The 15918-nt window shown below is 47.7% G+C and overlaps 1 protein-coding gene across 2 annotated transcripts; it reads right to left on the bottom strand.

Moving 5' to 3' along the window:
• Positions 1-13557: 13557 nt before the first annotated feature.
• Positions 13558-15114, bottom strand: LOC136490189 (uncharacterized). 2 transcript variants are annotated; one of them, XM_066486666.1, is made up of 3 exons: positions 14490-15114; positions 14194-14406; positions 13558-14110 (listed from the first exon to the last, which is right to left on the bottom strand). In XM_066486666.1, exons 1-3 carry the CDS (start codon positions 14709-14711, stop codon positions 14051-14053), a joined length of 495 nt encoding a protein of 164 aa, XP_066342763.1. In that variant the 5' UTR covers positions 14712-15114; the 3' UTR covers positions 13558-14050. The 2 variants fall into 2 exon arrangements, with proteins under 2 accessions (XP_066342763.1, XP_066342764.1); XM_066486667.1 differs by having other exon boundaries at positions 13558-14126; positions 14490-15112.
• Positions 15115-15918: the final 804 nt, after the last annotated feature.

Raw genomic sequence — 15918 nt, forward strand, 5'->3', positions numbered from 1 at the left:
GAAAACACATGCTCGGCATTATTTGTCCCCTCCCCCTCTCGAGACGGACATCCATGACAAAATTCGATAACGAGAGAGGGTTGGGGGGTTTGACAAATCTCAAACATGATGTGGACTGCACAAGTTGACCCGTCGGTGTGCAGGTGAGCTTGAGAATATTGAGCCACAAACCTTTAAAAATATAGATATGCTTGAATTTTTGCCAACGCATCTATTCTATCAAAGTACGTAACACAGAAAATCAATAAGCATGCGCACCAATGGTGTGGACCATATTAGCTTGGCACCACCAAATACGGGCTACAATTAATGCGCTGGAACTTTGTTCCCTTATCTTAAAAAAAATTAATGTACTTATAAAAAATATTAATGTACTCGTAAATAAAATATCGACGAAATATGGTCGGCAGTCCCCGAGCGCAGCATGGGGAAAACGACGAATCCCCGAGAATAACCGTTGTCGGGACAGTCCCCGAGCACAGAAGTAGTCAGTACAGTCCCCGAGCACGAGGGCGGTCAAGACAGTCCCGAGCACAATAGTGGTCGGAACAGTCCACGAGCACGATGGTGGTCGGGACAGTCCCCGAGCACAAGGATAGTCGCGATAGTCCCGAGCATGAGGATGGTCAGGACAATCCCCAAGCACAAAAAGTGTGGCAAAAAACCATATGCCACTTTTACTATTATTTTATGTATTTATTTATTTATTTATTTATTCTGACAAGTCCGGTCTGACACGTCTAGTAAAAAAAGTAGACGGTATAGCACGTCATACTGTCTTTTTGTCTTGTCAAGCAAACAGTTGCGTGGCACCTGTCAGTAGGTGCGTCAGCGTGGGCCCTCCCACACTGGCAATGAAGAGGTGCATATATTGGCATAGATCTCGAGGCTGAGTAATACTGCAAACGTAAAAACAACTGTCTACGGCGCGTGCGTGTGCACGTCCCCCAAGAATCCTGGGCAGACGAAACGGCATAACTCTTGGGTTAAATACGGTATATGATAGGTCAGTTACTATTTACTAAACCCCATTGCCATTCGCAACCGTAGCTTTCGTCCTCCTCTCGCCAACCAACCCTAACACATCCTAAATCGCCACCAATCAATCCGCCGCCACTTCGACTGCCGCCTCTGCTAATCCCCCATTGCTGTTGAAGATCAGAACACTCCTCGTTCACCAGCAAGGCCGGAGTCAGAGGCGAAAAACGAAAGGAAATGGCGAAAAGTGATGCGCAAAAGAAAACAGGGGTCGTGGCGAAGAAATGGTGGAAGTCGAAAAGCAACGAGCAGACCATTGAAGACCTCGTCACCATGGGGGTACTCCACAACAAGGAGCTCGTAGGATGGCGTGCGCCGGAGGGCGAGGGGTACCCCGATCCACAACCAGGTGAGATCGTGGTGTTCGAGGATTTCTTTAAACATGGATTTGGAGTTCCGATACATCCATTTCTTCAGGGGCTCTGTCTTTATTACAAGATTGGGATTTGCAATCTGCATCCCAACTCGATCCTCCTTGTCGCCACTTTTATTCATCTGTGCGAAGCGTATGGCGGCTTCCAGTCCCATTTTGATTTTTCCGCCATCTTTTTTGTCTGCGGAAGAAAGGAAGCGGTGGTTCGAAGATAGCCGGGGGTGTATACCTCAACCTCCGTGACGGCATGAAAGCCCAGTACCTGCACTGCCCATGGAACACGTCGCTCGACGACTGGTATAAAAAATGGTTCTACATCCGCGAAGAGCCGAACACGATTACGCTGTGCGACGTGAGCTACATTCCGGAGAAGAAGACGAGCTGGTCGGAGAAACCCGAGCATCTGGGATAGATCCCAGAAATATTTGGAATCATCCCGTGGAAAAAACTAGATGGTCCGAGCGTAGTTGGGAGTTTCATCAGCCGATGGGTCCAGCCCTGCTAGAGGAGGGTACATCCTGGCTTGAGTATCAAGGGAGCGCAGACCCGACGAGGATGAGGCAGAGGGCGCTTGACAAAATCAAAGTCAAAGCTAGAATTGGCGAGCTATTTAACTTAGCTGATCCAAATTATGCCAGATTGAGCGACATCGAGCATGCTTTCAAGCTTGCCCGACCTCCCCCAAAGGTAACTTATCTTGCCGCGTACCCGTAGTCTTATATTGTGGTAGGGTAAATGGAAACTTACTGTGTTCACTCCCTTTTGTTACCCAGGTTAATGGTCGGGATAAAGCGACAATGTTTATGTCGCCACCCCTAGAGTAGAGTGGCCACAAGGAGCTGATCCCACCACACAGACCAGCGTCGAGATCAAGGATGAGGACATCGACTGGGTGGAGCTCGGAGCTGGAGGGGAGGCAGCGGCCAAAGCTGCTGGTAAGTGGTCGGCTGCCCCCAAACAGTCGAAGAAGAGATCAGTAACCACCCTGCTCACCGGGGGAGCGCTAAATATCAATGAGCCCGAGGAGAACCTGGGCAGCAAGCATCGGCAGACGATTTTTGCTTGGCCGGACGATGACGCAGAGGAGGGAGAAAACACGGACACCTTTCAACTTGTCCCTCAAAAAAGGAGGAAGCAACTGGAGTCGATAGAGCAAGGTGGGTCCTCCACGCATGTGGGACCCACATCTCCGACGGCGGTGAAGGATGCAGCCGGGTCAACCTCGGGAGTACTTGGGCAAGGAACGCTACCGGCGACGGGAGCGACAAATCAAACGAGCAGGCCACCGACCACTGCAATGCGAAGGACAAGTGGCGGAGGGGTCGAGCACCAAGACCCAGCGACAATGCTGTATGTAGAGGGAGACCAGGAGTCATCCGCACAGCACGTGGAGCAAGTACAGCCAAAGAGACGCGCCTTCTCCACATCATTCCGTGCTTCCAACATGTAAGTATTTGTAACCTTGATATAAGTTAGCAATTTGCATTTAATATGATTGCTTTCTGAACTTATCTCTGATGTACTAGCTCGGCATCCACAGAAAGTCCGGACCAGCTAGCCGGAAGTGGCGTGGCGCCGCCAATAAGTACAGAGCAGACTACCCAGCAGCCGACCACCGAGGAAGCCATAGTAGAATATCCGTCGGGGCCTCAGCAAGCGAGCAGTCAGACAATAGTCCCCGAGCAGGTGGTCGAGGGACCAGCCGAGCCAGGCTCGAGTGCTTCGAGCGCTAAACCTGCTGAGGGCAACACCTCAGCGTCGAGGGTAACAGAGCAGACCGAGGAGCAGCGGCTGAAGGTGAGAGCATAGACCACATTTACCGACGCTATAGCTCATGGGAAGGCTGTGGTGATCATAGATGCTGCTGACATTGGGCCAGCACCAGGACCCGAAGAAGAGCCCAAAGAGGACGAGGTGGAGGAGGTCCTAGGCCATCCGCAAGACAAGCGACAACATGTTTATGTGTCGCATTGGCGGAACGACCAATGGGTTATTCATGAGGACATCCCGAAGGTCGAAGAAACCAAAAAAGTTGAACGGGCGGCGAAGCAGCTTGTTACGGGAGTGCAGGTAAGCTTTGCTGCACCCCCTGGTCTTGCGGTCTGGCCGTAGTTGTCTTACTTAGCTATCTGCACACAGGACTTAATGAAGACCGCAAGGTACCGCAAGAAATGCTTCGACCAGATCGAGGGGATCGTTGCAAACAACAAGGAGCTAACGGCAGAGGTGGACCGCTTGCGCCAGCAACTTGAAGCCACCGATCATGAAAAGACGGTGCAAGATTCCCAGAACCAGAACCTAGTCATCCAGCTCAGTAAGAAAGAGTGGGAAAGAACAACAAGTACCATTTTATCATACCAACTACTGACAAGTGTTGTTGCGTTATTGGTAGTAACAGCTATAGTGCAGGCTTAGAAGCTGAAGTGATTCATCTCCGAGAGGAGAACAGTTGTGTGGTCGGGGAGTGTGACCGCCTAAACGAGGACAATAGAAAACTGGCACAAGACCAGTCGCAGCTTCAGGACCACACGACCAAGATGACAAAGGAGCTAAAAGGTAAGTTGTCCAACCATCTCTGCTCATTTTTGTTGCCTACTGTAGTTTGGCGTGGTCTAACGTCTTATGAGCGTGTGTGATTTGCAGTTATAAAAGTCAATGCAAAGAAGCATCTGGAGGCCATGATGAAAGACCGTGATGGCTGGAAGGCGCAATGCCAAGAGATCACCAAGGACCATGACACCTAGAAAAGCTGGTGCTAGGAGGTGGCAAAGGGCATTTTGTCGATCCTTAACCTCATCGATCCGGCACTAGCAGAAGATGTGCCAAGGACGCCATAGCTAGGATTGATCGAGAGATGCCAAAGGGCATGGGGATGGTTCTAGGGGTTCATGAAGGAGGCGGTGAGTACGTAGGCGCGCAGGCACACATGTGCTAAGCTTGGTATGTGCTCACTACCCCCTAATCGATCTCAAGCGCCTGGAGACTGGATACCCGAAGGAGGTAGATCTAGACAAGGCCAAGGAGCTATGGATGACATAGCTAGACTTGTCGGCGAAAATATTTGGCGATATTAACCTGTGTAGAGGTGTGACACCACCCGTACAAGGAACACCATCAACAAGTCAGCTAGGAGCGCCGTCATTTTCAAGCCAACTGACGAAGCCTGCGGTCTTGACTAGCCAGGCATCGGTGGGGCCATCTTCTTCAGCTCGATCAATGCCAGAGTCCCCAAGACCCTTGCACGATGTCAGGCCCAGTGAGCAACAGGTGTCGCGTGCCCCGACCAGCCAATAGTGTAGGCTATAGCTATAGAAGAAGATGTAGTTGGGTTATTGTAAACTCGGACCTTTTCAGGCAAGCTTGTAATAACATACTTGTATATCAACATAAGCTTGTTTGTTTTGTAGAAAACGTGTTTAAGCTCGGATATCGTGTTGATGTAACTAAGTTAGAACGTGTTGGCGTTCTGTTTAGTTGTACTAGTTTAGTTGACACGTCATCCTGAAAGGTTTGTATGGCCCTAGTTTGTCTTGCGGTCGGAGTGCGAGGTGCGTAGCATGTGCACACGTAGAAACACATAAGTCAAACCAGAGAGCACCTGCAGATCACCCGTAGCATAGAGAGCGGATCCCATGCACACGTTGGGAGGAACCGAAGACAGGGCCTGCTCCGAGAACCCAAGAAGGAATGGTGGTCGGTTTTAACTGGTAGAGTTAGAATAACAACAGACTTCGAAGTGACACATTAGAGTGATCGGAGAAATCATAATAGCTTTATTGAAATAAATCAAAAGTACAAAAGGGGTACATATCTTAGTAGCTAAGCATAGAAACGCCTAAGCTTGTCGATGTGCCAGGAATTGGGTACGTCTGTGCTGTCTAGGCGAGCTAACCTATAAGATGTAGGGCGTGTAACCTCCTTGATCATGAAGGGTCCTTCCCATGGGGTTGCGAGTTTATGGACACCAGCCTGATTTGTCTTCCATTTTAGGACCAGGTCCCCGACCATGAAGAACCGCTCCTTGACATTCATGTTGTAGTACCTACGCGAAACAGCAAGGTATTTGGCTGTACGTACGCAAGAATCAAGCCGCTTCTCTTCTGCACTATTCACTTCTAGCTCCCGCACTTCATTGGCCTTGTCTTCGTCGAAGTTCTCTACCTATGCTGATCTGAAGGCTATATCTGCTGGGAGCACTGCCTCAGCGCCATAAATCATAAAGTATGGTGATACGCCGGTATTGCGACTGGCTGGGTTCTGAGACCCTAGACCACAGCTGGTAACTCTTTGAGCCATCTTCCAGGAGCTTTGTCATTCTCTCTGTATATCCTCTTCTTAAGTGCGTCTAGGATCATACCATTTGCCCGCTCGACCTGTCCATTAGCTCTAGGGTGTGCCACCGAGACGTATTTTACTACTATGCTCCTTTCATCGCAGAAGTCCCAAAAAACATTCCTAGTGAACTGAGTACCCAGGTCAGTAATGATGCTGTTGGGTATGCCGAAGCGGTGGATGACCTGGTCGAGGAACACGACAGCCTTTTCTGAAGATGCCTTGACCAGGGGCAAGTACTCTATCCACTTGGAGAATTTGTCGATCAGCACAAAGACGCATGTAAATTTTCTAGGGGCTGGTTTGAAAGGCCCGATCATATCCAGTCCCCAGCATGCGAAGGGCTAAGAGGCTGGTATAGTCTGAATCTCATGTGCTGGTACATGGATTCTCTTGGTGAAAAACTAACAACCTTCGTAATGGCGGACTAGCTTCTCTGCACCGGCTACGGCCGACGACCAATAGAACCCTGCTCAGAAAGCCTTGCCGACCAGCGTTCTCGAGGCCGCGTGGTTGCCACAGGAGTCAGAGTGGATTTTGTCTAGTAGATGTTCACCATCCTCTTAGGTTATACACTTCATCAAGATTTCCTCCTTCGCGTTCTTGCGCCACAATTTGCCATCGACGAGCAGATACTACTTACTACGATGCATCAGGCGTTCGTTTTCTGTCCGATCAGTGTAACCGCTACCATCTGTCAGGTACTTGATGAAAGATACTCTCCAGTCGGGCTTCTTAGTGGTCGGAGGTGGTTTGGTGGTGTTTGACGCCGGAACCGTAGCCACTAATGGCTGGTCTGGAGGCTTGTCGACCGCAGGATCTTCTTCTTTGATGGAGGGCGTGAGCAGGTCTTGAACAAATACGCCATGTGGGACTTTGGCTTGGGATGATCCTAACTTTGACAGTGCATCTGCTGCTTGATTTTTGTCCCGGACCACATGTGTGTACTCGATGCCATAGAACTTGCCTTCCAGCTTTCTGATCGCTTTGCAGTATGCGTCCATCTTTTCGCTGGTCGTATCCTAGTGCTTGTTGAGTTGGTTGATGACCAGAGCCGAGTCTCTGTAGACATAGAGACGCTTGACACCAAGCTCGACCATAATGCGTAGACCGTGTAGGCATGCTTCATACTCGGCGGCGTTATTAGACGCTGGGAAATAAATCCTGAGGACATATCGGAGCTGCTCCTTGGATGGTGATACGAAAAGGACTCCTGCTCCTACGTCGTCGATGTTGAGAGAGCCATCGAAGTATATCTTCCAATACTTGGTGGGCCCCTGAGAGGCAGGTGTGCTTAAGTCTATCCACTCGACGATGAAATCGACAAGTGCCTGAGACTTGATTGTAGTACGGCTTGCAAATTCTAAGGAGAAAGGGCATAGCTCCATTGCCCATTTGACGATGCGCCTATTTGCATCCTTGTTGCGAATGATGTCTCCTAGAGGGTACTCGGTCATGACCACCACACGATATCCGTCGAAGTAGTGTTTCAACTTTCAGGATGTAATTAGTATGGCATAGATCAATTTCTGAATCTGTGGGTACCTGGTCTTGGATTCACTGAGCACCTCATTGATGAAATAAATTGGTCGCTATACCTTGTAGACGTGGTCGGGCTCGTTGCGCTCAACCACCATGGCAGTGGAGACCACTCGATTAGTTGTCGTAATGTAAAGCAGGAGGGTTTCGTCTTCTCTAGGAGCAGTGAGGACCGGATGTGATGTAAGGAATTGTTTCAGCTATGTAAAGGCAGCATCTGCTTCCTCCGACCACTCGAACTTCTCAGATGCTTTGAGCAGCTAGAAAAATGATAGTCCTTTTTTGCCTAACCTGGATATGAAACAACTAAGGGCGGCATACATCCGGTAAGCTTCTGAACATCCTTCACCTTTTTGGGTGGCTTCATGTCCAAGATAGCTTTTATTTTCTCTAGGTTAGGGCATATGCCATCGTGACTAATGATGTTGCCGAGCAGTATACCAGATGGAACACCAAAGATGCACTTCTTTGGGTTCAATTTCCATTGGAATGTGTTAAGGGCTGCAAAGGTACGTTCTAGGTTGTCGACAAGGGTGTATGCTTCCTTGGTTTTAACAACTACATCGTCAACATAAGCCTCGACGAGGTCATCTTTTATCTCGTCTTTGAGGCAGGACTATATGGCGCGTTGGTAGGTAGCCCCAGCGTTCTTGAGCCTGAACAACATGGTCATATAGCAGTAGGCACCGAAGGGCGTGATGAAGGATGTCTTGATCTGGTCGTCCTTTTTGAGAGCGATCTGGTGATAACCAGAGTAGCAATCGAGAAAGGAAATTAGCTCACAACCGGTAGTTGAATCTACGACCTCATCTATGCGAGGTAAGCCGAAGGGGTCTTTAGGGCAGTGTTTGTTGAGATCAATGTAATCAACGCACATTCTCCATTCCTTATTCTTTTTACGTACAAGAACCGGGTTGGCTAACCACTCTGGATGATACACTTCTTTGATAAATCTGGCTACTAAAAGCCATGTAACTTCTACCCTAATAGCCTCCTTTTTGTCGCGAGCGAACTGTCGTAGCTTCTGCTTGATGGGTTTGGCCTTGCCATCGATATTTAAGGAGTGCTCGATCAAGTTCCGAGGTACACCAGGCATGTCAGCGGGTTTCCATGCGAACACGCTCATGTTGCTCCTCAAGAACCTGACGAGCGCATCTTCCTATTTAGGAGCCAGGTTGGCCCTGATAAGGGCCATTTTGCTGGGATCACCATCGACCAGCTAGATCTCTTTGTGCTCTTTGGACTTGATGTTCTTGCGTGGGGCCTCGAGCTCTAGGATCTCTAGGTGGTCGGCTGGGGTCTGCTTGGCGTCGAGCGTGGTCTCGACCATGCGAATAGAGAGGTCATGAGCCTCTGCTATTTTGAAGCTGTCATCCTCGCAGGTGTAAGCTACGTATACGTTGCCCCTGAGAGTTAGAACCCCCTTCTCAGTAGGCATCTTGAGCACCAAATACCTGTAGTGAGGTATGGCCATGAACTTGGTGAGCGCTGGTCGGCCAAGGATAGCATGGTAGGTGCCTTCGAAGTCAGCGACCATGAAGTTGACATAGTCGGTGCGGAAGTGGTCTGGGGTACCAAATTGCACAGGTAGCGTGATCTGCCCGAGAGGTGTGGAGCTCTGTCTGAGGAGAACACCCTAGAACTATGCCTCGTATGGCTTGAGATTAGCCTGGGTTATCTTCAGGGCTGGCAAACTATTCTTGAATAGTATATCGATGGAACTGCCACCATCAATCAGCACTCTATCGAACTGAACCTTGTTGATACAAGGATCGAGAACTAGAGGAAAACGCCCTAGCTCAGGTATTGCAGCCCATTGGTCCTTTCTGCTAAAGGAGATCTTGCGGTGAGACCAAGGAGGGAGCCGCAGATTGGCGATGAGGTTGTCGGGATTGGCCACATTCAAGCAAGCACGGGCGAGCAACTTGCGCTCTCGTTTGGTCTCAATGGACACTCTGCCTCCAATGATGGTGTGGACGCGGTCGGTTGGCTTGATGTACTTATGATGGGGATCTGCGTCTTCATCATCATTGTCCTCGTTACGCTGCTCCCCATGCGTCGTTAGGCTTGTCAGATTTATCCAGAGCCTGTTGGCGCGTGTAGATGGATTTGAGAACATGGCAATTCTCCATGGTATGGTTTGACTTGGGATGGAGCTAGCAGGGTCCTTTCAATGCTTTGGCGTAGTCTTCTTCATAGTTGCGACGTCCACCACCTTTTTTAACGATGTTGACTTTGTCGTCATCTTCCCGAGCATGCTTGCCCCTATAATCGTCACGGCGATTACGCCACTGATTACGCTAGTTGTGGTGGTCGCGAAAATCATTGCACTGGTTGTGGCGATCAAAATTGTCATTCCGACCACGGTTGTCATGGTGGTTGTCGCGGTGTGGGGGTGGTCGGAGCGTGGAACCCTTGCTGCTTCTTCGATGATTATCTTTTTAGCATCATCGGCGTCCGCATATTTCAGTAGCTAGGAGCGCTATGACCGATTCAGGTCTTTTGTGGAGGAGCTTGTCCCTTAGGGCATCGTGGAAGCGGAGACCAGTGATGAAAGCTTCGATTGCCTCATTGTCAGAGATTGATGGGACCTTGATGCGCATCTCCGAGAAGCGTCGGACGTATTCGCACAGTGGCTCATCTTTGCGATCTCGAATCCACTGCAGATCATATTTGTTGCCGGGTTGTTCGCAAGTAGCATTGAAGTTGTCGATGAATGCTTGCTTGAGCTCTTGCCAAGAATCAAAGTAGCTTGCCAGCAAGCTGACCAGCCATTGATGGCCTGCATGGCCGATGGCGACTGGGAAGTAATTAGACATGACGTGCTCGTCAGCCATGGCTGATCTGCACGCGGTTTCGTAGAGCATGACCCATAACTCGGGGTTCTCCTTGTCGTTGTACTTCTGGAGTTTTTCAAGCTTGAAGTTTTTTGGCCACACGACTTGGCGAAGGTGAGGAGTAAACTGCTTCAAACCCGGAGGGTCGTGGGTAGTATCATATTCCATACGGCGATAGCTTTCATGGGATGCACGATCGTTGGCTCTTTGGTTAATGCGATCGCGTAGATCACGTTCTCCGAGGTAATGGCGGAGATCGTTATTGCCGTCACGGCGATCCCGATTGCCACCCTGGTTGACCCCACGACTGTGGTTATCACGGCGATTGTCGTGGTTGTCTCGTTGATTATCGTCCCAGTTGTTGCGGCAGTTGTCGTCCCGGTAGTCACGGCGGTTGTCGTCCCGACCACCATCATGACCACCATTTCCGCCTTGATGGTTGTCTGGTGGGTCGTTGTTGCGCGAGCCACGTTGGTTGGGTGGCTGTGAGCGACTTGAGTACTGGTGGCTACGGATTGATTCGACTGAGACGGATGGAGCCCGGGCTTGGTTTGCAATCTCTGCAGTCTAGGCTATAGCAGCCGTCAGGTAAGCTTGTACATCATCACGAACTGCCTGGATTTCTGGGGTATTGGGTAGTTGTTGCATTATCGTCATAGCAACAGCTATGTTGGCGCTTGGAGTCCTGAAGACCTACATTTCCCCTACCCTATCAAAGGCATTATTGAGATCGCGTGGCTGGAACCTTATGCGTCGTGCCTCCTCTTCTGCCTTCGCTTCGGCTTGTCTATGATTAAACCAGTCAAAATTGCGTGCTTCGTGTGCTAGCCTTTCTTGTTCTGTTTCGTCAACTGGTGGTGGTTTATCATTACTGATGACATTGATCAAGTCTCCTCGCCTTGGTGGGAAGGATGGGAATCGTGGGAAACCCGGGGAGTGGTCTGGGATATCCAGATCGTATTCAACTTCTTCATTGTCACGATGCTGAAGCTCAGTGTGGACGGAGCCGATAGATGCGATGCTGGACGGGGAGCTTGAACCGCCCTCTTGAACTGTGTGGACCGATTCTTCTTGATACTCCTCAATCCAAACTATGTTGACGAAGTTACGTGGCTTTGGCCGAGGTCGAAGTATAAAACACAGATCCGAGCAGCGTCGTATATTGTACGCGTAGTTGGAAGCAGTGTTTTACAGGTCGTAGGGCTGAGCCTGGTAATTCTCCATCAAGGCTTCGCACTCGGAGAGCCAGAGACCCGTTGCGGGGGTAGGTCGGCGACGAACGGAGTGCCCTTCAGGAGTAGATGGGACCACGAGATCCGTACCGAGTCGTGCAGGACGACTGGCCTGAGCTGGTTGGGTAGATCTGTTGTGGGTAGTGGTTACATGCTCGGTAGGTTGATTTTGAATCGAATCTATCAGAGCTAGGGTTTCAGCAAGCTTGGTACCGACCCGATCGATGGAGTCGAGCAGGTCGGTGTTGCCGATCTGCCTCCCTTTGTAGCGAGGAAGCGAACGACGGGTTGTCGGCGTGGCTAAAGACGATGCTGGTGTGGCCGGAGCCAGATCCAACGTGGTCGGAGCCGTAGCTGATGCTGGTGAAGCAGTGGTCGACGCAGATTGGATCCGTGCCTCCTCCGTGGTCATGGCGATGAAGTTGTCGGAACTAGTGGTCCAGGTGATCTGGCCGATGGTGAATGTGAGGTCGTTCGGCGCAGCCATGTAACCGGGGATGATGATCATCTTGTTCGTCTGGGGAGCAGTACGCACACCCCCTATCTGGCGCGCCACTGTCGACGAAATATGGTCGATAGTCTACCTAGGGGTATGCTCAAGGTAGTAGATTATCGGCAGACAGGTGCGCAAGCTACGAACGAGATGGTGACGCAAGACAGACACGAGGTTTTATCCAGGTTCGACCGCCGTGAAGGCGTAATGCCTACGTCCTGCGTCTGATTGTATTGCTGTATGTCAATAAGATCTGATTTTTGAGAGGGGTCCCCTGCCCACCTTATATAGTCTAGGGGCAGGGTTACAGATCTGGAAACTAATCATAACCAGTTACAATTGTCATAGGTGGCCGGATAAGGATTCATATTCTAACCGACCAGGATCTTGCTTGATCTCCAAGTCTACCTTGATTCCTTGCGCGGGACTCCGAGCAGATCGGCTGGGCCGCGCGTCGTCTTCTGGTGGGTCGGACCCCCTGGTCCGGGCCGGCCCAAGCCCAGCCGTAACGATATAGGGGTTAATACCCCCACATAAAATAAATGATTTTTATATATGATAAATACAAAGATGATTTGCGGATGCACACATATACCCATGCCATGTTGAAAATTCACGTCAACTTACTTTGGAAAAAGCTTGGTGCACTTGATCGACCAAACTCCAGGTGTCTGTAACATTTGGATTATTTTCTTTAAGAAAAAACCTTGTGACTATTTTCTTGCCAAATAATTTATCTATTTTCTGATTTTGGCAGGAATACAGATAAGAAGAAAATTGCTTCTCATTAGGAGTAAAGGATTAAGTCATACTCCCTCCGTTCCTTAATATAAACCATATAGTTTTTAGCACCAATATTAACGTATGGCTTGGGGAAGGATGTGAGACCGAGAAAAAAAAGGAAAATCAGGCCATCTTCTCTTTCTCAATTAGATTGCTTCCTAAATCTAAGGGATTGGTCGGGGCATGTGCTATGTACGGTGGGAAGGTTTCTAAACTAATCGGCGTGGGCTCTGATACGTACCTATATTTTAGAATTTTCTTTAGAAATCTATATGGCTTATATTAAGGAACGGAGGGAGTATAAAGCTATTGTTTTAGAATCCTTTTGGTTTTAGTTACATCATTAAATCATATACTCTCTACGTCCCCCAAAATAATGCAATTTTAGAGCAAGTTAATTTTTTAAATTTTGACTCAACACTTATGTCTTCAAAATAGGTTTACTATGAAAATATACTTCCTAATTAATCTAATAATATTATTCAATATCATAAATGCTAATATTTTTAAAAATATTTGGTAAATTTAAAATAGTCACTACAACACAGGGACCTTTGGTGACAATCAATAATTGTCACCAATAGAGCTTTATTTGTCGTAACACATAATTTATGACGATTTGGTGACGAAAACACTATGGTCACAGAAGGTGCGTCTTTAAGGACCTTCTATGACAATGGAAAGAATATTGTCATTAATTTAATGACCAATATATTTTGGTCATAAACATTTATGACAATTAAGATCGTCATAGTAAATATCATGAAACATTGACTAGGCCACTACCACATGAACATCCACGTGGGACTATTGTTTGGGCTTGGCCCATTTAAACTTTTGTTTGGGCTGTTTTTTTCATGCAGCCCAATCTGATCTTTTTCATACTTAACATTACAGTCAGCAATTAACACAATTTAACATGCTAGCCATACATTTGCATTCACTGAAACATTACATCAGTTTGATAGTCATACATAAGCATTCACCATTCACCAAATTAGGTCCAGCAAGAACAAAGAGCTAACTCGTACAAAATAGGTCCCAATGTTGAATAGTTCAAGCCCATTTCAAGCTGAAACATTAAAAAATGGACGTACCCAGTGCAGAGAGCTCCCGCTCTGTGTGGGGTGGTCACAGGCGGTAAGACTCTACCGCTTGCAACAGGCCCACCCTTGCAGGATTGAAGAACAATGGTGACTTTACATAACAGAAAAGTTATAGAGATGATGGCATGTTTCAAAATTCTAAATAGAGATCATATGAGATACAGATTACATCAAGTTACACTACAAATGAGAGCTGCTCCTCTGAACTGAGGTTTGCAAGCACACTAAGGTTTATACTTTTTTCCTTGTCTATGATTAGATTAAGGACTACAAATCCCATTTGTTACAAAACAACTCAGATATCAGGCTCATGAATTTCAGTATTGGCTAATATATTTTAGGATGCAAAGAGGAACAGGAATCTTCAAACACTTCTCCTGTAGATCACACATTCTATTATGGAGTAACAAAAACATTAAATACTAAAAAACTATAGCATGCTAGTACATATGTTTTATACCTTGTGCTTTGGGGATGACCACATCTCCACCAATGCTCTCCATTGGTCATCACTCATACAGCTCACAGGTGACGTAGTCCTGACTTGATTTGCCGGAACCCCGTCAAAGTACTTTTTCTTCAGTGTATACCTTCTCTGCCGCTGTCCATGCTTCAGCATATCAACGCATGCATCTTTCACTGGCTTAGCCTTGATGTCCTTGTCGAATTTGGTCTAGTAAAAATAATCAAATTTAGAGTTGAGAATGGAAAGGACATGATGAACTTAGATTAGATATGTCAAATAGTTAGACTTACAGCTAATTTGCCAATATAGTTATCAATTTGATCCTCGTTCTCCTTAGCCTTGTACTCCTTCCAGTGTGGAAATATAGGTATATGATCCCTAAGTGCGATCCCACCTTCGGATGCAAGCTTTGCTGCTTGCATAGTTGCCTCTGGCCTTCTCTTCCCTTCAGTTAAATGGATTCGCATCTTGTTGCCTAACCCTCTGGTTACACAGTCCAATTCTTTGCCCATAGCAGCAGATCTGCAGATGCAATTCCAGCATGCTGCTCCAATCCCCCACTTAGACTAGTGCCCCTGCACCTTCCTCAGTAGCACCATGCTCCTTCTCTTCCTCCACCAACAGAAAGTGCCGCCCCCTCTCTTCTCCCTACTCCTCCCAGAACTGGACCCCCTCTCCCCATTGCAGCCCTAAAACCTTACTGCTACCCAAAAAAAAACTCAAATCTCGCAGCAACAATGGATGGATCCTTACGCTATTACCTGGGGGTAGTCGCGCCTTTGCTCGCACCTTCCTTCCTGGAGCCATCTTGGTCTTGGGATGGACGTGATTGGGGACTGGGGAGGGCAAGCTCGGAGAGATGTGGCGGGTGTCGGCCAGGAGTACCAAATGTTTTGGCTAGGGTTCAATGGGGATGTCAGCCGCTCATATTTTACTGCCCTGACATGTGGTGCGGCAGTGTAATCGGATCTTGAACAAAAGAGGGATATCGTCCAAAATGGTCTCACGGGTTAGCTGCTGGGCGGCGGTAGTTTTCGCGGGTGGTGAAATTTTCACCGAGCGAGGATTTACAAATATAAATAAATGTATCCTCTGTATGTGTGTTGAACAAGATTGTATTCCAGCGGTTTTTTATGGTGTGGGTTCGATTCCCACATGAGGCATGTTTTTTTTTAATTTAATAATAATACTAACAGGTGTGTTTTCTTTATTTTTTTTTTCTAATTCTTACCTTTAATACTAACCCGTGCAGAAGCTTCTTTCTTTTCTAATTTTTACCTTTAATACAAACATGTGTGGAAGCTTCTTTTTCTAGATTTTACATTCAACACTAACTTGTTTGTTTTCTCTCTTTCTCTAAATTTTAGCTTTAATACTAACATGTGTGGATGCTTTTCCACATGTGGCAGCAAGTACCCATCCTTGCTAGTAGGTCAAGCATGCCAACGTGGATTATATATGTAGGCAATTTTTTTAAATCAACTACAATTTATGACAAGTACGAATTGTCATACCACATCATCACAAGCACAATGGTAAAATAGGTTATGACGATTTCGGGTTGAACTTAATGACAGAATATTTATTTGTCATTAAGATGGACTGGCTCACGTCAATCGTTATAAAAAGAGTGTCTTAGTGACAGATAACTCTATTGTCATTATCTATTCGTCACAGAAGGTCCCATTTGTTGCAGTGAGTTTTACTTCTCAAGAAGTG

Source organism: Miscanthus floridulus, chromosome 10, assembly GCF_019320115.1.
Source record: "Miscanthus floridulus cultivar M001 chromosome 10, ASM1932011v1, whole genome shotgun sequence".
Lineage (NCBI taxonomy): Eukaryota > Viridiplantae > Streptophyta > Magnoliopsida > Poales > Poaceae > Miscanthus > Miscanthus floridulus.